This window comes from Catharus ustulatus, chromosome 5 (assembly GCF_009819885.2).
Source record: "Catharus ustulatus isolate bCatUst1 chromosome 5, bCatUst1.pri.v2, whole genome shotgun sequence".
NCBI classification, from domain to species: domain Eukaryota; kingdom Metazoa; phylum Chordata; class Aves; order Passeriformes; family Turdidae; genus Catharus; species Catharus ustulatus.
Genome location: NC_046225.1, coordinates 38,834,248 through 38,858,151, shown reverse-complemented (window position 1 = coordinate 38,858,151; position 23,904 = coordinate 38,834,248). Strand labels below are relative to the sequence as shown.

At 37.3% G+C, this 23,904-nt stretch overlaps 1 protein-coding gene across 1 annotated transcript in view; it reads left to right on the top strand.

Moving 5' to 3' along the window:
- Positions 1–417: 417 nt before the first annotated feature.
- The window catches only part of GPM6A (glycoprotein M6A), a 126,231-nt gene continuing 102,744 nt past the window's right edge, over positions 418–23,904 (top strand). Inside the window, exon 1 of the mRNA XM_033060352.1 lies at positions 418–990. Coding sequence (XP_032916243.1) covers positions 954–990 — 37 coding nt within the window. The 5' untranslated portion in view covers positions 418–953. The remainder of the gene's footprint in view (positions 991–23,904) is intronic.

Genomic DNA, 23,904 nt, shown 5'->3' with positions numbered 1-23,904 from the left:
ACATGTAGTGCTTCACCATTTTAAGATCCAGTTATTTTAAAAGAGCTTTGAAGAAAGCTAATTTGAGATATGAGCAATCAAAAAAAGAATTGTTGCAAGAACTGTTTTAAACCTCTGAATTGCCTCTAAATTCCTGTTTACTGTGACAATGAGATGTGCACAGTGCATAAAATTTGCAGATTAATGTCATGTGTAAACACATATACATACACACAAAATTGTATTGCTATAAAGATAATTTTTAGAATACCGTAAGGGCAATATTATATATTTGTCATTAGTTCCTGATGATACAGATATATAAGACGAGAAGTGAAGAGTCATATTATTCTTAAATGTGCTGATACAGGAGGAGGGGGAGAGGCGGGGGGGGTGGGGGGGGGGGAGAGAGAGAGAGAGAGAGAGAGAGAAAGACAAGTAATACAGCATAAAGAACCCACAGGCATTTGGGCTTTCCCACTTCAGTAGCAAATAGGGGGAATTGTGGGTTGGTGGTCTGCTTCCCTTTAGGAAGACACTCCTCCATCTGTTTTCAGCACAGCCTGTTTTCAATTTAAACACAGATTTCAATACAAACCTCAATTTCTTTACTCCATTTTATATGCAAAGTGAGGCTTATGAATTGGTGTCATTGCCATAAGGGCTCAGACCAAATTTCCCCCCAAAATTCGCAGGCTGTTCATTTGAATACCTGCTTACAGTGGTTCACAATGGGCAGCTTTGAGAAGAAAAATTGATAATCTTCACGGAAGAGTAATTTGAATGAAATTACACTTGACAGCCTGTCTCCAAGCAAACAAGGAGAGTGAGGGAGCCTTAGCTAAGCTCTGAGGACTTGCCTAAGCCTCTGCTGTTGGAGCTTCCCAGGGAAAAAAAAATCCACACTTTTTCCTGCATCTGACTGAAGCTTTTGATTAATTCTCTGTAGCTGTTTCTAGTGAAGAAAGGTAGCCATGGAAGAGAATATGGAAGAGGGACAAACACAGAAAGGTATTGTGTTAAAATTGCTTTTTCTTTGCATGGAGATATTTATTTTGCTGTTTCTTATTTGCCTTAGCAGCATGATGTTAGGTTGGGGAATATCTGTATGCGGCAGATGGGGAAAGACATATTATTTTCATGTCATTTATTTAATTTTTCTCTCTGCAGGAGCACGTAGCATTAATACTGACAGCTGATATCTAATATAAAAAGAATCTAGGTAGCAAATTTTGCATCTATGCAAATAATGTTGTGAGCATTTAATGCAGCCTGCTTTCCAGACTAGTCTTTGTTAATGTTCATTTATTTCACGTTTTCATGCTTGTCTAACTGGGTCGAGGGAGTCTAGTGTGAACTATGAGAGAGCTACTCACACAATATTTGGAGCTGGTTCCAGTTGGATTTCTAACAATGTATCCAGTATTTACACCTTGAATGAGAATCCAGACTGAACAAAGACACAGGGTATATCTTGTATGTACTAGGCAGTATTGAAATTTCCCTCTACCTTTTTGCCGCTTTGGTTTTGTAATGTGTTGCAGCAAACTTGCTATCATTCTAATATTTGCATGGCACAGATTTGCATTTTGCAGAAATTAATTTTGCAGTCTGCAGCTGAAATTGCTTTAGCAAGATGTACACAGCATATTCAGAGCATTTCTGTTCCATGGCTTCTGGTTGAAAAAAACTGAATGTTGTGGGATATGTTAGCACTTGAATGTCCAATTTAAAGTGATTGAGGACAATTAATTAATGTGTGGATCTTTGGGAGACACAGTGCTTTCAGTCCTTTCACTTAAGTGTTATTCCGCACAAGCAATATAACAGTAGTGAAAGGAACCAAGGCTTTTTAAATTTTTCTTTACTGCAAGCACAAAGGCTAATCCTGGTGATATTTGCTATGTTAAATTTTTATTCTTTTAATTTTACATTTTTTGAATTATCTTCCATTTTTGAGGAGGATATGCGAAGTTGCCAAATAATTTACCATAAATTGCCTGTAAAGGCATATTTTTCTGCACTGATACCATATTCTGTTTTTCTGCTCCCTGATCAATCTGCTTCCTACATGTAAATGTCGTGTTTTCTTATTATAAGTGACCCATTTAGACAGAATGCAGCTTTGAATTGTTTATGGTCTTGACTTGATCTAGAAGCACAGTATATAGTAATCAGAATATTAAAAGAGGATATATGTGGTCCATGTGTATACACACTTCTGTTTATAGATAAGTAGATTAGTATCTGATTACAGCAGTTTCTTTGGTTGAATTTTATTATTTGTAAATGAAAGATAGAATAGGAAAGTACAGAACAGATCAGTTTTTCTGGTTTGGTTTGGTTTGGTGTGGTTTTTTTTCCTGAAGGCAAAATCAATACTTTTACTGTATGATTCAAATTTTTTAGGTTGCTTTACACTTAGAAATTGAAGACATGCTTTTAAAATAATTCTGAAATGCAGTCTTTTGCTTCTTAAAACAAGTAAATTGAACTGTTTGACTGAGGAATCAAAATACGTCATTGTTATCAAATAATGTTGCCTGAAGAAACAGTGTGAAATTGAATTCTTGAATTCTTATTAGAGAGAAGTAAAAAACAACAGAGAAAAAAGTGAGTAATTTTTGTATATTGAAAGAATTTGTTATTGATAAACTGTGCCCTCATTGTTCATATGATAAGCAGTTGAATGACCAATAGCCACTCAAAATGGTGTGATTAATAGTGTGATTACAACAGCTGACACTACTTACCCCCCACCCCCATTTAAAATACCATGTGTTCAGCCTTTTTTCCCTTTAGTGGTACCCAGCTGTCATCACAGACAGTAGCACAAGAATGTTAAGAGCTCACAAATCATATGTATTTTTCCTTACTGGTCTGAAAAGGGATGCTGCTTAGATTCTGTGACCATACCTGTGAACTTGGGTTTCAAGATGTCGTGTTCCCTTGTTGGGTTATGACAACTTTTAGAATGTGTTTCCAGTTTCAATAAAATTTGCAATTCAGGAGGCAAATGAAACAATACTTTCAGTTTTGAATTTTCAGAGGTGCTTGATTGCATGATAGGGAAGTGCACTTGAAAAATATTGACCAGTGTTAGTATGACATGATAGTTCTCTTTCATAGTTTCTGGGGTTTTTTTGCTTTCATTTAGTGTGATCTATCTACTGGTTGTTTAATGGATATCCACAGGAGAGTTCCAGGTCATCCAGACCAATTTTACTAATTGTAGTGCTTCAGAAACAGTAATGGTAATATATATATATTCAATTTTTCATCCTCCTGCCATCTCGGATGAAAATGTTTCTTTCTTTTTCTTTTCTGATTTATACAAAATCAATGGGAGTACAAATTGTCACCTCTTATCAGCTCCTGTGCTTTTCATAGCAGATGCTTTGAACCTCCCACTGAACAGCATTACGTCTCGCTAGCAGCCATGATGGAAGTGAATAACTTCGTACTGATGCATTTCATAAATACAATCAAGATAGCTCTAGAAGATTTGGAAGTCTTTTTATTTTTGAGTATTTTATGAAATAATGTATAAGTAAGTGCAAACATAATTCTTAATACAATGGTTCTGGACTGGTTCTGTCAGTCTCTCAAACATTCTAATGTTTAACTCTTATGATTTCTTTATGTCTGTATCTTGTAAAATTACAAACAGGGAAATGCATTCCTTTTTTTTTTTTTTTTCTTTTTCCTCTGAAAGTAAAGTATTACTAGAAACTCACTTCAAAGTAAGGGACATCTCCTGCCCTCCCCATTTTCTTTCTACTGGCCGCAGAAAGTGTGTTTTTGTACTGGCATCACTACCCTAAATGTGGTGAAATGAGATAAGGCTGTTGTCCAACAGTTTTCATGTGTAAAGCTGTAAACATTGAAACCAAGAATAATTTCTATTTATAAATTTCTTCTTTTAAGGTACTGGAAATCTTGTTGTGCCTTCTCCACCCTTTTTTCCCCCTTGATATCACATTTCCTTTGCTAGGAAACCAGTACAGGCTGGGGAGGAGGTTTTGAGGTTTCAAAGGGATTTGCTATGCTATGTCTAGCTGTCCAAGAACTGAAAGTGTGTAGGAAGTCCGTCTCAAATGCTAAGTAAATTACAACTGAAATATATTCTAAAAAGGCAAAAAGTCATAACATCTCAGAAATATCTACTTGTCCACAATTTCTGTAACACTGATGTTATGCTACATCCTAGACCTCTAACATAATAAGAAATTTGATTGCAAATTTGCTGTCTGGAAAACCCAGGATAACTAAACTGAGTCTATTTTTCAAAAAATATCAAGTCCTCTAAGCAGAAATTTTACTGATCCCTTTAGTGATGCATGCTAATTTTGAAAACCTCATGCATAAATTGCATGTGGCAGTGGTAGGTCTCAGCTACCAGTGTTTGAAAGACAATGATGTCAAAGTGATAGCTTTGTGATGTGGAAAGAGGTATATGTCCAGCTCCTGCATTTCAGATCTTCCCTCTGTGACAGCACTAAGATTGCAATGGTGCCCCCAGTCCCAGTTATTCATCCCAATAAAGAACTTTTCAGATTGCAGGCACTGTAATTTTTTGCACTGTAAGGAACTTGGTATAGGGGAGTGATAGATTATTCTCACCACAATCTGTTTCAGGAAAAAAGAGAAATATTCTGGAGCACAGTAAATCATATTTATGCCATTTGCACTAAATGGAAGATGAATTTGTCTTTTGTAATGATTCATTCATAACTTCATTTTGCAACTTGAATTCCTATATAAAATAAACTCTTGGGAATGAATGGAGCATCATGTGTTTCTACAGCAGCAAACATGAGAAATAAACTAATTTTACTTAAGGTTTCTTGGCTGTCATATATGTAACACAGTTAAGGTTTCACCAGTAGGATAGCAAAGAAAAAATTGTTGTATTATTGTGACTGGAAATTAATGAATAACAGAAAATAATATTTGACTTGCATTAGTAATATCTGTGGATCTGCAGCCTATTAGCAGAGCTTTTTCATTTGTTGTCGGAGCATACCAGTAAAGGAGAGCTTTAAGCAGAGTTTTGGAAGAAAATCATAAGGAGATATGGATGCTATCAGTAAAATGTACACACAGCCTCTGATTCTTCAGCCATGAGACAGTACATTGTTTCCTCTTCACTACTTTTTGGAAAATGGCAGACTGACTTAATAGGGTAGTATAGAGTAGATGAAATTTATGGGTTTTTATTTCATATTAAGAAATACCAATGGGCAAACAGTCCAAACATTACTGGCATCCTTTCTTAGTTAGTCTTCTAAATCTTCTTATTTACCTCTAAGAGAGAAGAATTTTCCTTATCTTTTGACTGTTGCTGCAAAGTTGGTTAAAATAAGAGTGAAGAAATCTCACTTTGATTTGGTTTGATGACAATACTTGTAAATAAAGCAGAGGAGTTATTTTTTGTTCTTTAGTGTAAATGCCACACTGAGTGAGGGCCATGCTTGTGTCTTCAGTTAGATCCTTTTTATGTTAGTATTCAAAAGTAACTTGGAAATAGTTTTTAAATTTAACCTTATGAGTACAAAGTAGCAGGCATTTGCTGGCTCATATTCTTCATACCAAATCTGGATTTGTAATGCTTGATTCTTAAAGAAACCATGGTGTGCAGAGGTTAATCTCTATTTACTTTGGGAATATCATTTCAACTGAGTAAACTTAGTTTCCAAGCTTGTGTTCAGACTGGATTTCTGCAAGCTGCTTCAGAATAGAATGGTATTAACCTCCATCATGTTTATCACTTCCTGTTCTTAAAGGTGTGTTTGTTATAATTAGAGCATCACATAAAATACTCACTTAACAGTTACATAGTCACTAAGAGAGTAAATAAATTTCCTTCGTAGTCAACACTAAATATGGAAATAAATTTTAGCATCTGGCAAACTATCTCCCTGTATTTCCTACCTAATACTCCTTAGTAGTTAATCAATATGCTTTATTAAAGAAAAATGCAATAACAGTCAATATGAATTTGAAGTTAATTGTTCTCAGACTGTAAGATTTATTCTTCTTTATGTAGCAACTACAGGCTACCTTACTTAATATTCTTACATAAGGAGCACTGTCTTGTAGAGCTGAAATTTGAATATGTTATTATTCAATACATTGGGATTTTTTCATAGATAATGATGTAAATAAATTTAGTCTTGCTTGCTTATTTAATCTTTAACATTGAAATGTCTCTGTTAATAGTAGAAAACTTTGTATTTCTTAAAGGCTTAACATTATACTAGTCCTAGGCATGAAAATCCAGCATTAATAGGACTTCATTATAATTTTATATACACTCTTTCAGGGTAAAAAAACATTCCAGCTGCCCCAAGGCAGATGGAATCCTCAATTCAATGTGTGAAAATTTAAGTCTTCATGGTTATTTTGACACTTGGATGTCAATTTCATAAATAAGCTATATTAAAATGATTTTTCATAGGAGCTGCAAATGCTTAGGAAAAAAATGTTAAATGTATTTTAAATTATTGATTTACACTACTTAATGAAAAAATATTGTATCAGAATAGCAATATAAATTTATAAAAATTTTTTTCTACATTTTGTGAAAGTAAAGGCTCACCTTTGGGGGAAAAGGGCTACTCTGGGTTTCTAATTACTCTAAAAAATAATAAATTAAGGACAATGCAATACTGTAGATACAGCAAAATTAAATTTGATTCAGCTGAGTGTTTAGAGTCCTTATGGATTGAGAGATTGTTATGCCTAATATCCAAATTGTTTTCATTTTAGATTGTGACTGTGCATTGGTTTCTGCTAAGTACCTTAGACAATTTGGCAATGTGACTTTGTAACCTGTTTTAAGTGGCCTCCCACTGCACTAAAATTCAACATGGAAGAATGGAGGAAATGCTACTAGCATCATATAATGATGTTTCTTTCTTGATGAAATAGTTTTTACCTATTAGTTCTTTCCATGTACATAGGTGAGAGTATGCTATTTCCTCCTAGTAGTTTTATATGGAGGACTGAGTAGAAAACTGTAAAAACAACTTCATGTTTTTGGGATGTTCTGCTTCAGATTGTAGACCTTGCGAATAATTTTATAAAACCTGTGAAGAATATAGGCAACTGAGAGCCATTAAAAACAGAATGTAAAAAAGGCAAAGATGAATATTGATCTCATATGAAATACTTTGTCAGTTAATATTTTCTTTGGCAATTCTATTTCAGAAGAATTTTCAGCCAATTCAAGTGACTAAAATGCAAAATTCTTGCTAATATCTTGTGATACAGCAAGTCCCACATTGATGTGTTGTCACATATCTTTTTCATGTGGGAGTGGGGGGTTAGAGAGGCTTCAGTTCCACTGTGCAAGAAACAAGGAGTAAGCCTTTTCATTTTCTCAGCTGCAGAGGGATCAATCTCAGAGCATCAAAATTGAGAGGGTCAAAGGCATACACCAAGTAGGAGTTAACAAAACTGGGAACTATTGTGTATGTGTGATCTAGGGCCTTATGAAGGAACAGCACTGACACAAAAAATGGGTTACATATTCTCTTAACTTGCCCATGGTAACTTACGCTTCAATGCGTTAGTCTCAAGAAGGCTAATTTTTATCTTTTATTTTTTGTCCCCTCTATGATTTTCATCTCCTTCTTACTAGTTATCATGTAGGAGTTCAGTACTCCTTCCAAAATTTATACTTCAGCCATCTGGAACAACATTTTTTCCAAATAACAGTTGCTGAAATACAACTACTGAATGCAAGCATTACTCTTTTTTTTCACTTTTAATGCCCCTGACATTAGCACTGGAACAGTTTCTGAGGACTTTTTATTTGGTTCACATAGTGAAAATTTCGGTTTTTTTCCCCAGTAATGATAACAATACAATTATACACCAAAGGATTATCACAATAAGTTGGAATGCAATTTTTAAAAAGCTCAGTCTTTTTAGTAGTGGCATGAGGGGAACAGTGCATTTGCTGAGGTTCTGGTATAAAACTAGACCAACAAAAATGCATTTGCTGCACTTTTGGTATATGAGATTTGCAGAAAGGTACTACTGCCAGAATTTAAGAAACTAAAGGCAAAACTATTATTTCCCTTCACTTGTCAGTATCTTCCCATTTGTGCCCTAAGACTGCACTTTTTAAAAAAATTCCTCTTAAACAAAAAAAGGCGCTTTTTGATTGTTGTCCTGCTTTTCATTTTTTTTCTGTGGAAGCACTTTCTTTACTTTCTTTTTAACACCTGGAAGACAGAAATTAAATTCTGGAACATTTTAAAATTTCTTCTGGGAACATGTAATAGAAGATGACAAATGCTGCATATTTATTAATTAAGTCATAGCTGGTCACATCCTACTCAGGTTGCAGAAGAATGATTTTATACAGGCAAAATTGGACATTAAGGAGGAATTTGAAGGAAGAGAGTTTAGTAGCATAGCTAAGTGATTAGGCAGGGATTGCTCTGCACTAAGGCACAATAAGAAAAAAGTAGAGATGATTGATGATTGTGCTGATAGAGGTTCAAGAGAGGCAATATGAAGAAAAGAAGAAAGGAATAAGCAGTAGAATTTGAATTACCTTTGCAGGGCTTCAGAAGTCTGATATGGAAATAGGGGAATCATATGATCTTTTATGTTGAAAAAAACCTCTGAAGTCCTCAGGACCAACCATAAACCTAGCACTGCCAAGTTCACCACTAAACTATGGTGGAAGACAATATTAAAGTTGAAAGAACATTTGAGTTTTACACAAGAAGTTAATAGAAGCATAAATTTGAATTATCTTTTGAAAATAGTGTACATGTAATTTAAGCACATTTCCTCCCCCCCCCCCCCCCAACCCCAGTAAAACAGCAGTTATATTATGGCTACTAATAATACCATAAAAGTACTATGGCAATATTGTAACTGTGGGTAGCCCTGTGGGTAGCCTCTATTTGAGGCTATAGGTGAGGGAAGAGGAAGAGTATGTCTGGTTTTATCTTAGAGTGATGAGAGATAGGAAAGATTCTGTCAGTTGGAAAAGGAAAGTACATCACATTAATGGAAAAGAGTTATCACGATTGACCTGTTGGCCTAGTTTCTCTGGTGAAGGAAGCTGGTATTGCACCCCCTTGCTTAGCAAGGTGATGTAGCCAGTGTGGGAGGCTCCACAGTGTAGTGGCACCCTCTCTACTGGTGAATCAGCTTAGCTTTCTTTACGTAGTTCATGAAAGATTCCCATCCCCTGCTTTCCCACCAAATCATCTCTTACTCTATTAAGATACATACAATAGCAAGCACCTGGCATAACTTTGAATCAATTTAAAAGCATTTATAAAACAACCATGGGAAGAGCTTGGGGTATAACTTTGCAGTTCCCAAGTGAGGATGCTTGACCATACTTAAGAATTTAGGTTTGGTATTTTTATGCAGGAGTAGATCCTGAGGTTCTGATGTCATGGTTTTGATTGGTACTGAAGGGTGACATGAGGAAACCTATCCAAACTAAGTACTTATCCCTACACTTGGGTGGCACAAAGCTCTGACTCCCATCTCTCCAGAAGAAAGCTAATACATACACCCTGTTGTGTTCTGCTTCCATCTGCCACATTGTTTTCTCCCAGCGTCTTTTACCATTTTATGACTCATCTCACACCAAACAACCTTCAAAAGATTTTCAACTCTGAGACAGGGAAAGTTACTGTCAGTACCGTGGATGCCTTGGGAGTATTTGTGAGTTATTTAAGTAACCGTGAAGTCATTCAGTTGAGCATTGCTTTCCTTGTTAGTGACTAGCAATAGACAAGGTTAAGTTACCTTAACCTGTCCAGTAAATTAATCCTTGCCTTTTGCCACTTAAATACCATAATGTGTCTTAGTTTGTATGTACTAAGCGATATATATGCAGCAACTGCTTGCTCTTTACTGGTCAACTTGTTCTGTGACCTCTGTGGTGAAAATTTATTTCCAGCTTCTTTTTTCTGCATAATTTATCTACCATGTTCATGACACAGCTTGGAGTTGGGATCTGTTCTCTGTGATGCTTATGTTTGATTTGCACCCTTTCCAATGGAGGACGTGGGGAATGGCTGAGATGAACGTGCTGCTGTCACTTGGACCAGACCAGACAAATGTTTCTGTGCCCCACCTGAGTACAGAGTTAAACAGTCCAGGCAGCTGCAGTAGAAGAGAAAGAAGTAGCTACCACTGGGTGCAGGAGCCTGAATACAGCCTCTCTGGCTGCTGGATTAGTCCATTATGAAAAAGCTTACAGTAAATTCACGAATACAAGCCGCACTGAGTATAAGCCGCATCTCTGGGTGTTGGCAAACATTTCGGTTTCTGTTCATAAATAAGCCACACCCGAGTATAAGCCGCTCTGTCATTTGCAGCGAGGACCCGCGTGCAACAAAGTTGCCAATTAGTAACAGAACTGTGGGAGGGCGGGGTTTACTGGCTCGGCTCAGGCTGTGCAGGCTCGGCCCGCTCGGGACTGCCAGCGGGGCCAGGTGGCCAAGCCCCGCGCCGCCACTTGGCGGGGCCGCTCGGCGGGGCCACTCGGCGCGATCGCTTGGCGGGGCTGCTCGGCGCCGCTGCTCGGGGCTGACCGCCGCTGCCACTGGGCTCGGTCACCCCAGCCCGGCGCTGCCCCGCGGTGGCAGGCAGGGACGGAGCTTCCCCCGCTCCTACGGCAGTGGTGGCGGGCGGGGACAGAGTTTCCCTCTTCCTGCCGCGGCGGCGGCAGGCCAGGATGGAGCCTGCGTGCTCCTGCCACGGCGGGCGGGGATGGAGCACCCCGCCTCCTCCCCGAACCGCGGCAATGGCGGCGCGGGGCCCCCCAGTCTCTCCCCCAGGCTACGGCAGAGGAGGGAAGGAGAGAGCTCTCCCGCCTCTCTCCCCACCCCCCATGCTGCCTGCAGGGATCCAGGCTCCACCTGCGGTGCAACAGAGTAGCAATTTGTAACAATCGCGAAATGCCGGCTTTGCAGCTGCTCGGCTCGGCACTCTGGCTGGCACTTCTGAGGTTGCAAATTTCAGAAAATTATTCACATATTAGCCGCTCCTGAATATTAGCCGCATTTCCAGTTTGGGAGCCAAATTTTAGTCAAAATGGTGCGGCTTGTATTCATGAAATTACTGTAACTATATCTGTGAAATTATTTTACTTTTTACTGATATCTATGATAATAGTGAAAGAAAATAATATTTTGAAATCTGCATACAGTGTGAAAGAACTCATAAACTCTAAAAAGATAATGTATTTCGAAGACATTATGGCCAATAAGGAACATGTACTTGAACTTATGGGGGTAGTGGGTTAATAAGTAATTTTAAATAGTAACTCAATATGCATAACTGAGGATGAAAGTAAATGTCTGAAATTGCCTTGAGAAAGAAACCATTGACTACTAGCCACTTTGCTGGTCATGAAGGTATTCAATTAAATTATTGAACGTTGTATTATTGATTTTTAAACTGAGTAGCTTTAGTGTGAAAGGCTTCCTGCTTAAAACAGTTTGCCTGTGTTCATGACTTGTTGATAAAACAGTTCTGCAAAGAAAAAGAATTTCCATTTCTATCTGATTGATACAAATGCACTAATTTACTTAATTGCGAATTAGTCTGAGTAGATTAGATATATAAAATGCTTTTTCTATTTGTTGTGGTGCTTCAGTATAGCAGCACAATTATCTTCAGAAAATTTCTCAGCCTTCAATTTTTTACCAGCAAACTGACCACTGCTGCTGACCAATGTACTCTTTTGACATTATTAATAAACATAACCATGATTTCCCCTACCTTTCCTCTTAGTAGCAGACTGCAGCTCCTTGGAGACACCTGCAGGTTCTCTCTGCAGTTCTCAAGGTAGTCAAGCACCTTATTGCCATGTACAGTAAATTCACGAATACAAGCCGTACTGAGTATAAGCTGCATCTCTGGGTGTTGGCAAATATTTCGTTTTTTGTCCATAAATAAGCCGCAACTGAATATAAGCCACTCTGTCGTTCGCAGCGAGGACCCGCGTGCAACAAAGTTGCCTAATAGTAACAGAACTGCGGCAGGACGGGGTTTACTGGCTCAGCTAAGGCTGTGCAGGCTCGGCCCGCTAGGGGCTGCTGATGGGGCCAGGTAGCCCAACCCGGCGCTGCCGCTCGGCGGGGCCACTGGGGGCCAGCCGCCACTGCCACTGGGCTCGGTCACCACGGCCCGGCGCTGCCCTGTGGTGGCAGGCAGGAACGGAACCCCCCACCGCCTCCCAGAGCCGCGGCAGGGGCGGCCCGGGTCCCCCCCCTCCTCCCCGGGCCGCGGCAATGGTGGCGCGGGGCCCCCCGTCTCTCCCCCGGGCTGCGGCAAAGGAGGGAAGGAGAGAGCTCTCCCGCCTCTCTCCCCGCCCCCTGTGCTGCCTGCAGGCAACCAGGCTCCACCTGCGGTGCAACAGAGTAGCAATTTGTAACAATCGCAAAATGCCGGCTTTGCAGCAGCTCGGCTCGACACTCTGGCTGACACTTCTGAGGTTGTAAATGTCAGAAAATTATTCACATATTAGCCACTCCTGAATATTGGCCGCATTTCCAGTTTAGGAGCAAAATCTTCGTCAAACTGGTGCGGCTTGTATTCGTGAAATTACTGTAACTTAACTGGATGGCTGAACTAGGTTAAAATGAAAGTGTGTCATGTTCTCCAGGTGTTCACAGTCAGCTTGACATCTACTCCTCTGAGTCACAAAATATGTCTACTCTGTAGTCTTGACTTATATTTGCTACATAATGCTTTCCTTTTGCTGGAAAATTCATAGTTCTGATAGAGCATTAAGGACCCCTTTCATCCACGCTGCCTACCAGTGCTTGAGAAAGACTAAGTTTTGCTTGTAAGTGCATATATGGCCCTTCATTACTTCTAAAAATTATAGACATCAGTAATTTGAAAATCTGAAAAATCACTTACCAAAGATCTGATCTTGCAAAGACTTAAATATACATCTTTGATGTCATATGCTTTAGTAATCCCATTGGGTTTATAGCAGAATAAGCAAAAAGGAAGCCCATGAACGTCTAAGATTAAGACCTAACAATGCCATGGAGTAATTTGCATGTTGCTGTAAGGTTTTTTGGCAGGATATCTGTGAGAAGACATGATGATGCAATTTAAAAGGGTTTGAGAGGAGACTGAAAGAAAGGTGAATGGTGTTTGTTTATCAGCTGAGGGTTTTTTTTGTTTGTATTGCATGGTATTACAGTGACTAATATGCTTTGGGTCTCCTGTGACTGTCTGCAGTTTCTAAAAAATATTATTCTTCTTAGATACTTTTTTAAAAAGGTTTTTTGTTTGTAGTTTTCTTTAGAATTAGTGGAATTTGGATTTACTCCCAGGAAGGGTATACTGGACCTTGTAGTGGTATTGAACAATTTTGCTAGTGTGTCCTGTTCACATACTTAAGCCAAGATGATCATCAAATTTGCTGTGCAGATGGAATTTTTCCCAAGGCAGGCTACTAGTGACCTTCTTTTTATCTTTCTTTTTTTTTTGCAACATGGTCATGGTCTGCTTTCTAAGATTATCTGGGAGTTTATTTTCATTAAATTCTTGCTTCTAGTGCAAGACTAACATTGGTGTTTTCTTTTGCTGTCCTCTTGTAAAAAACTACAGATGATCTTTGAAAGTAGGTCTGGACCAGCATGTTTGCCTGTAGTTTCTGGGCTAGATTGGAGAAGATTTAATAAATCCTTCTGAACCGAACATCTATTACAAGGTTTTGTTTTATAAAAAAGTTCTGGACTCTGACAATATCTAGTCTGAGCTCTATGCATTTTTTTCTGATTTTTTTACCATATGAAGTGTGCTGTTAAAAATTTTAAAGGAAAAAAAGATACTATTTTCAGCTACATTTAGAATTTGTGTATCTTCTATTTTTATATCTCTTTATTAATATAGATAAAATTAATAAAAAGGATGCTCATAACTGTGTCTATCCTAAGATTTCAAAAAAACATGTATGCTTCAACCACACCCATGACATGAGGCACAAAGGCCAGAAAATTGAAATTAATTTCAGCTGTTCGACAGCATATGGAGCCTACCATTTCTCAAAGATGTTATCTTTCAATCTCTCTAAATTATTCTAGATTTATGAACATTGTTCACTAGTGAATACACTGGAGTAATTATAACCTAGTGGTGGATAGGTCTTTTAGGTCAGCTGTGTTTATGCTTGTGGTTCAGACAAGATATTTTTCTTCCCCCTCCCCATCTGGTACATTCATCAAATATTTAAGACACAAGGGAACCTGTTAAGGACATTTGAGGTCTTTCATCTTCTTTATGGCTGTGTTTATCTAATGGGGAATTTTGCTGTTAATATTTTTTTTAATCTGTTACATGTCTATACCATCGGTATTGTCTGTACTTCCAGGAGATATCCTTCCTTTATTACATGTCATATCCCCTTCTAGATGAATATATTTACTTTATTGCATAATTACTGACAGTATGAACTTTTAAAATCCAGTTTGGACACCTCTGAACTGGATCTAGTGATTGTAATATGTGGATTTCAAAAAACCTAAAAAAACCTGTAGCTGACTGTGAGTGTGTTTTTTTAATATTATACACAACCAAAGAGCTGAAATATACTTTCCTAATAGAAGGGTAACTATGTCCCTGACTGGGGAGTTACCTTCTAATACACAGTTATTCCTCCTTGTCTGTCTTGATTTATTCCTCATACTGTTTTATTTTTATTATTATCTTTTAATGTAGACTCAACTAGATTTGATGCAGCTGCTGCAGTTGCTGTCTTGTCATATCCTCTGGGATATATTGTTTCTCCTTTGTATTATTCTTGCCTTAATCACTCCAGATTTTTTATTTTTTTTACTCTATACTAACTCTGTATCTCAAGCTGAAAGAAGCACTGTCTCCTACTAAAGGTATGAAAGTACTACTACTCCAGAATCTCTGATCTGAAATCATTCCTCTAATCGAATACCCTGATAAAGCAATAGACTTCAATGTTTTTACAGAATGGGGTTGTTTTATTTCTAAAGGGATAATTTTACTAGGCTTTTTGTGGCCCTTCAGGGACAATGAATTACACAATGGCCCAGATGTAACAAGCAATATGTAGCAGTCATTAAACTATATTGCACTCATCCTCACTGTCCTTAATCTGTTAACATTTAGTTGTTGTTTTTTTTCCCCATAACCATCTTAGTGTGATAAATTGTATAATTTCAAAGCTTTCCTACCTAAGTGTGATTAGGAGTAATTTGACCAGGGGTAGAAGTGGGTAGTAATGATGCAGAATTTTTTCAGGTAAGCATGGTGATAAATTCTACAATAAATTGAACTAGTAAGTACTAAAATATAGAATACCTGCATAGAGTGAATATAATGAAACAAATTTCTCGTTTGTAAGTGGGAAAAGATGTTGGAAATGTCCACAAAAATTCATTCACCATTGTCAGAATATGAAAAACTTACAGGGTTTTTCATTTCAATGATGCTATGTAAAAAGTGGGTAATTATTTGCAGTTGCTTTGTGCAGTTACTTTGACTCTTTATTTTTATTCTTTGTCCATTATGAACTCATTTTATGAAATTTTTTGTTTTACCTTTGTTAAGAAGAATTAAGAAAACACCTCTTTTCTAAGTGTCTTTATCATTATTGGGGTAGAATAGCAGTTACTCTGTCAGTGTCACAGTGTTTATTTTAATCTCTGAATTAATTTTCTTGGTTGCTAGGCAATTCTACTTCATAGATTTAATGGAAATGACTAATTCAGAGTGCTCTCATTTCATAATAGGCAATCGTTTGCATTAAAACTGAAACTAGGTTTCTCTATGACATAATGTTTGAGAAACACTTGTATCGGTATACAATTTTATTACTCTAGTGAACAAAATATTCAAATTTCTGTTATCCAGTCCTGTATTTCTTACAATCCAACAAAACTGTTGTAAATGTAAAGTATGCAAAAGAGGGAGATTTGGGCTTTTATATATATATAGAGGGCAAACATCTGCCCTAAGGTCTGAAATTTTGGAAATTTTTTAAGGCATCTTATGGAGATGGTTTTGTCGTATGTATTTGGAGCTGGTATCATTTTACTTTTTTTTTTTTTACATCCTCAATGACAGTGGTGCAATTAATAAGTGCTGTGTATCTGAGTTACTCAGCCTACAAATTTATTCAGCAGATACTCCTTATTAGCAGTACATGGAAGTTCTAAAATAGGTATGAATATTCAAAGTAATATAAACCATGTTATTAAAGAAAATCTCTCAGCAGTGGGTCATTCTGGAGGTTTTTCATACTGAAAAACAATTCCAGAGGACAGTTTCTTTAAACTTTAGAATATTATTTTCTGCTATTTCAATACTATTCCTATTTAAGTACTAATATGGAGGAAAAAGAGCTTTAAATGAAGTTTCTTAGGTTCCTCTGTATCAGGGTGGTGCAGAAGTGCAGGCCTCTTTCATTTTGTTGCTACCAGCTATACTTTCACTTATTCTGAACTATCATCTACTGAAATACTGTCTTTTAGCTTGTTATCTCCATTTCACTCCTATGTTTCCATGTTGGGGAGCTGCTCAGCTTAAAGTGAATGGAATCCACCCTCCTCTGAAGAAGAATAAAGGATTCTGTGGGCCAGACTGCCAGTGGTGCACCCTAGTATTCTGTGTGCTTCTGACATTGGTTCAAGGTTTATCAGTTCAACTTCCTTAGTCCAGAACATCATTCTGCATGCTTATTTGCTCTTTATTTTCATTCTCTTCAGTTTATCATACATTTGTATTCCTGACAGTGGCCGCCTTTTTGTACAGTTAGTGTGCTGAACACCACAGCTGATTTCATTTATCTGCATAGTTTGTGGCCATCAAGACACTAAATTCTAAGTCCAGTTCACAAATATATGTTTAATATAATATGATATAATATAATATAATATGATATAATATAATATAATATAATATAATATAATATAATATAATATAATATAATATAATATAATATAATATAATATAATATAATAATATAATGTAATATAATATAATATAATATAATATAATATAATATAATATAATATAATATAATATAATATAATATAATATAATATAATATAATATAATATAATATAATATAAAGACAGAGAAGGCTGAGAATACTGTATATTTCAATGATTTTGTATTTAGTAGACAGTGTTTCAGTACTTATTATTGCAAAAAACCTCTAGAAAAGTCTTCCAATTGCTATCTTACAACTTTAGTTACCACCTAATGGTGCCATGCTATTTTTGAGCTTTCTAATTGGATTTGAGAGAAAACAAATTTCAAAAATCCCCAAATTAAAAGTATTTTAAGATTTTTTTTAAAGAACATGGGGGGGAAAAAAATTAGATCACTCGACTGTACTCTTCGCAGAAAAAAAAAGTTCTTTTGTTCAGTTTTTTGTTATATTTGAGGTAATAAGATGGGTAATTAGCCAGAATATTTGCAACTGTGATGGTAATGGACACTGAAAGCAGAAAGTTGGCTGATTTGTAGTCAATAAATAGTTGTGAGACTGTCTCACTTTTTGTAAATGAAAGGTGGAATATGCAGCCAAAATGAATAAGATTATATTTATGTCAGTGAACTCTCCCAACTCAATCTATTTTAATGTTTAAAGAAAGCAGTACTGAGATGATAGTTTTCTGTTTGTGGAACTGACTTATGAAACTACTGCAACAGAAGCATGAAAATGTTAATGTGAGTGAAAGCAAACCTCTAGGGAAAATGAAATAAATTTCTTAATGAACATACTCCATGTCTCTGGCTCCATGAGGCAAAGCACTTACTTGGATAAACTGGTTGTCAAAACAATCTCTTTAGTGTACTAACAAAATACTGACAACTGCCTTTCAACAAATGGGATAATGGGAAAAAACCCCAAAAATCAAATGGCAGTTTCAACAGTGTGCATCTTCAGTAGATACAAACATTAAATCTCTTTTTATGGGAATATCAGGAAAACGTTCTTCTCCCAGACAGTGTTTGAGCACTGGTGCAGGTCCCCGGGGAAGTGGTCACAGCACAAAGTTTGACGAAGTTCAAAAAGTTTTTGGGCAGTGCTCTCTGGTACATGGTGTGACTCTTGGGGACAGAAATTGGACTTTGATGGTCCTTGTGGGTCCCTTCCAACTCCAGATATTCTATGATTTTATAATTCTCAGTAAGAGTACACAATTGCAAAAAGAAAATATGTCATAGGAATAATTTCCATTGTGCTTGGTAATTCTGAGGAATTAACTTGTTATGAAATAGTGAAGGTGTTAAAAGTTATTTTATTGGATTAAAAAGTAAGCTCTCCTTTCAGGCAGTAATTCATAAGTTACTCCTTTAGAGATAAGGTTTTGTGAAATGACTGGGACATCATCTAAGTTTCTGGATTGAGATATGAAATATCTTAAACAGATTATTTATATCATTTACATTTTTCAGTTCGACTTGCAGAAATTGCTACAAAATTATTTGCAACCCTGAAAAATCTCACTGTAATGCACTGTGTCTTGATTTCCCATCTGTGAAAAACAATATAGGACACACATAAACTTTCATTTCTTCCACTCATTCTATGACTTGTTTATCACTTTAATAGGTGACAAATTTATACAATGCAATCTCAGTTGAGTCTTCTAGATACTAAAGCAAGATGAAGTATGCTAGGGAATACTTACTAATTTTTAAATAAATGAATAAATTAATAAATTTCAGGCATTCAATGTTCTTTGCTATTAAGGGTGAAATGCAGTTTAACTGAAGATTCTTTCCCATCCCACCTTAATTCTGAATCAAACATTTTGTTTAAATGAACAAAACTAGAGGAGTTGCATTCATTGTACATATGGCATATGTGTTGTTAAAATGAAGAGTGACAGACCTTTGATTTTTAGCAGTGACATAATCTAAGGCAGAGTGCTATGGTATACATATGGTGGATGCCTGTACAGCATGCCAAAGGAAGGAACAGTTCAGAAAGTTGTTAACTTCATTTCCTTCATAAAACCTGATTTTCTTAGTGATTATAATATATGAAATGGAAAGTTCAGGATGCATACTTATCTACTAGTTATTAGTACCTTTTAAAACTCGTTTTACAGAAGCAGTACCAAACAGAGACAAATAAGCCTGTGTTAGCTTTTTTTTTTTTTTTTAATATACATTTTCTTGGGATGAATGGCTGTTTTTCTTTAGGAAGGTGATTGCAAAATTTTCAGCTACTGAAATGATGACAAAATTTGTTCTGTCTTTGGCAGCAAAAATTACAGACTGTTTTATCAGCACATGATGGAGTATAAACCCAAATACAAAGAAAATTTTAGGCTGAAAATTAACAGGCCTAACTCTTAAAAGAATTATATTCAAAATACTGTTTCTTAAATGTGTCTGTTTTATTTGAATATATTTGGTATACAGCCCACACAGAGAGTCTCTGAGCATCTTCCTGCATGGTGCATGCAACATGGTGCTATCATGTCACATCCAGTCTCTCCCCAAAACTGTAAGCACCACCATCTAATTTGTCTTAGTGGGAAGAATGCACTGTGGTGAGCTCTACACTGTTATCACAAGATTTATGTCTGCTATTCAAGCTATCTTGTTTAAATGTTGTTTATGACCCCTTCTTTAAGATTGCTTTCTGTTAACAAGATGAATAGTAAGATTAGTTGTAGAAATAACCAGTCTTCTACATCCCTCGCTTTATAGCAAATTAACTCCTCTTTAACAACAACTCCAAAAATCATGCAAAATGAACAAAATCTCAGCAGTTTCATTACAAAAGCAAATTTACTGGCTTAAATAATAATTTAAAAAATCCTTAAAATTACATTTATTGTATATTTCATCAATAGGGTATGGATTATATGGAGGCTCTGACAGTGTTAGTGACACATTCAGCATGCATGGACATGTTTTCATTTAAATGCTTCCAAAGAAGTTGAAAGGTTGATTGGTTTTATTTTCTTTCTTTTTATTTTTTTCTCTGCGATAAATAAGAGTATTCCTCAGTCTTTGGTATTTAGTTTTAATGTCAAAGCACATGATGGACCTAGTGTTTACCACTAATGCGTTGAATAACATTGAAAAGCAATTCTGCCCTCAGACAATAAATGTTGCACTTAGAATGACTGAAAGCAATGCCAAACTATTATAGACTTCCCTAGATTAAAAAAAGTAGGCAGGAAGGACATACTGCAATTTAAACAGATGAAGTGTAGAACATAAAGTTTTCTGAAGAATAGACTGTCTAATATGTGGGTTGGGAAATAGTGGATGGAACTTTATCTTCAACATCTAGTCAGAAATTTTAGTAGTACAGTTAGCTTGCTAGAGAGGATTAATGATAATACTAGGTCAGTCCACTTTCAGTCATTTTTTCAAACAAGAAGTATTCAAAAGAAAGATTGGCATTGATTTTTTACAAATTTGATACTAACCTATGAAAATGTGTTTATGAATTCAAACACTTAAAAAAATTCTCTTCATAATTCTATCTAATCTTATGGCAATTTCTTGAGGATTTTGAAGGTTTATTGTTTTAAATTTCTATTAATAAGTGTAATGCTTTCTTTATATTGTGACATACTGTTGTGTTTTAAACCCAGCCAGCAGCCAAGCCCCACACAGCTGCTCACTCACTCTCCCACCAGTGGGATCAGGGAAAGCAAAAACTAGAGAACTTGTGGATTGAGATGAAGGCAGTTTAATAGGGAAAGCCATGCACACAAGGAAAACAAACCAAGAAATTAATTCACTTATTCCCATGGGCAGGCAGGTGTTCAACCATCTCCAGGAGAACAATGGCCCCATCATGCATAGCAGTGACTTGGAAAGACAAACACCATAATTCCAAATATCCCTCCCTCTTTCTTTTCCCTGGTTTACATACTGAGTATGATGTCACACAGTCTGGAATATCCCTGTGGTCTGCTGGGGTCACCTGTCCTGGCTGTGTCCCCTTCCAACCTCCCATTCATTCCCCCTTCTTCCCCACAGTTGCTGTATGAAAAGCAGAAATGGCCCTGGCTCTGTGCAACCCCTGCTCAGCAATGACAAAAACATGTCCACATCATCCACCCTGTCTTCTGCACACATCCAAAACACAACCCATGCCAGCTGAAAAAAATTACCTCTGCCCCGGCCAAAACCAGAATAAATATATCGAAAACTTTTTGCCCATAAGAAAACACTGCTATTTTTGGGAGAGAGATATACTGGTAGAAAAGGCAGTAAATCTATAGTGGCTTCATTTAGTCATGAAGCAGTGCTTTTCTCAGTTCCAATTAGAGACAGGTGAAGTAGTACCAAAAGACGTTTAGAAAATGAATGTAATTTGAGTCTGCAATCTGGGTCTTATAGTCATAATAGACTATACTAGCTGTGGAAAAACTATTTTTAAAAAAAATATAAGTATACTGTAATTATTAGAAGAGCAGAGTGTGTAAAGTTTCAAAAACAGTTTGGTTTCCTCACTTATGTGGAACAAATTCCTGTTAATGATGATGAACACACCTTCAAGAATATATTTTGACCAAAAAAAAGAGTTTTGTAAAATATTTGCCTTTTTTGCGTAGTCAGTATTAGGCCATTGTTCAGAGTCATGAAGTAAAACAGACCCATAAAATTTCCTGTGCTAGCAGCAGGGGAAGAGCACAGTTGTATATTTGTATTCCTCCCCGAGAGAAATTAGGAAAGAGGAAAGTGGAAAGTGATTCCACCTTTTTTATGCCCCACTGTTCAACAAATCCAGGCAGATCTGAGAGTGAACTAGTCTGGAAGAAATGAATGATTACCAATATTCATTACCTCTGGAGAATGAAAGAACAACAAAAGAATGAAGAGGACTTTTGGCATGAGGGAATTTTGAACAGTTATGCAGTACATAAGGCGTCTGTTGCCTGCAGTTGGGTGGCATTTCTGCTTAGATTTTCAAAATTTCCAAGGACTAAGTAATGAAAATATCAGTCTTAATTTCATTTAAAAAATAAGACATGTTGAAAATGTGAAGTGGATGCATTCTGAAAGCTCCAGAACCAAAATAAAAAAGTGAAAGAATAGAAGACCTGTTAAAAAAATAAAAAAAGAAAACAAATAAACAAACACAAACACCTGCACACAAAAGCAAAAATAAAGGCCCCAAACTTGTTTAAAGTGTCATATGGAGGCCTGATTTTTAAGCCAGGCCTCATTCACAGTTGATGACAATTAATGTAGTACTATAGAGTTAACTATTTTAGGATAGTAAGGCTAGCTGTCCTTTAGCAGTTCCTTTCATTTGAATAAAGGGTTTCCTGGCTCCTAAAGCATATACTAACAGGGCTACTCAGGATGTGCAATTAGAGTCTCTGTATCTAGGGGTGTAGTAGAATGCAGTGGGAGGGTAGAGACTTAGTGTGTAGTGTTAGATCATTATTCAGTGAAAATCTGCCCTTGCAGAAGCTGGATAGTGGAGTACATCTGATGGGCCACAGGACTGTATGGTCTTACAGGGAGTGAGAGGGTGGATAGCTGCTGAATTGCCAGTGGCCAGCAAATTAGGTAACTACAGGTTGCAAGGGTTTAATGTACAGAGGGAGTTGTTAGGACAGGAGGGTCTCCATCTTTTACTCTGTGTTTAGGGAATGTGATATCATGCCTACATAATATTTTACTCCTCCTACTTGCTATTGAAGCAAGAAGCTGAGAGAAGAAAACCAAAATCACTTTTCAGCTAGAAAGAGTTTCTCTAGCAGCTATTTTGGATCTGTACAAAGCCGTCAGGGTTGGTGTTGGCACTGAGACTTTAGCCAGAGAGGAAGCTTCAAGGACTGTAACAATTCCCCCAGGCAACAGAAGAAAACAGGCAGAAAATGCTATTCCTGCTCCTAGCTGCAGAATTCCCATAAACTCTTAGCCCCGCATCACAGAATCACAGAATAAGCTGAGTTGGAAGGGACCCTCAAGGACCATCAAGTCCAACTCATCGCCCTGCACAGGACAACCCCAAGAGTCACACCATGTGCCTGAAAGCATTGATCAAATGCTTCTTGAACTTTTTCAGGCTTAGTGCTGTGACCACTTTCCTGGGGAGCCCATTCCAGTTCCCAACTAGACATGCTGTGCCTGACACACCCCAGGTTATGGTTGGCCCTCCTGGCTGTCAGGGCACAATAAGTCAGATTCAACTTGACATCCACCAAGACCCCTCAGTTTCTTTCTACAGCACTGCTTTCCAGTGTCTCATTCCCCAGTCCATACTGTACATACAGGGCTGCCTCATCCCAGGTGCAGAATTTGGCACTTTCCCTTGTTGCACTTCCTGTGGTTGGTGATTATCCAGCCTTCTACTTTACCAAGGCCTCTTTGCAGGACCTCCCTGCCTTCGAGGAAGCCAGCAACTCCTCCCAGTTTTCCATCATCTTTGAACTTGCTTAGTATCCCTTCTATTACTTGCATCCAAGTCGTTTATGAAGACATTGAAGAGCACAGAGCAGAAGATGGAGCCCTGCAGAACCCCACTAGTTACAGGTCCCCAATCTGATGTCATCCCACTCACTGTAACCCTTTGTGCCTGACCTGTGAGCCAGTTGCTCACCAAAAACATGATGTCCTTATCCAGCTGTGTGCTGGACTTTTTTTCCAGAAGGGTCCTGTGAGAGACAGTCTCTGCCTTATTGAAATCCAAGATCACACGAGCTGGCTTCCTTTCATCAACTGGTGGGTTACCTTGTTATAAAAGAAAACAAGGTTTGATAAGCAGGGCTTTCCTCTCATGAAGCCATGCTGGGTGTGACTGAGGACTGTTTTGTCTTTCAGGTGTTTTTCAATACCTCGCCGAATAATCCTCTCCGTAACTTCACCAGGCGCTGAACTGAGACTGACAGGCCTGTAGTGGGGTTCTTTTCTCTCCCTTCTTGAAAACTGGGATGATGT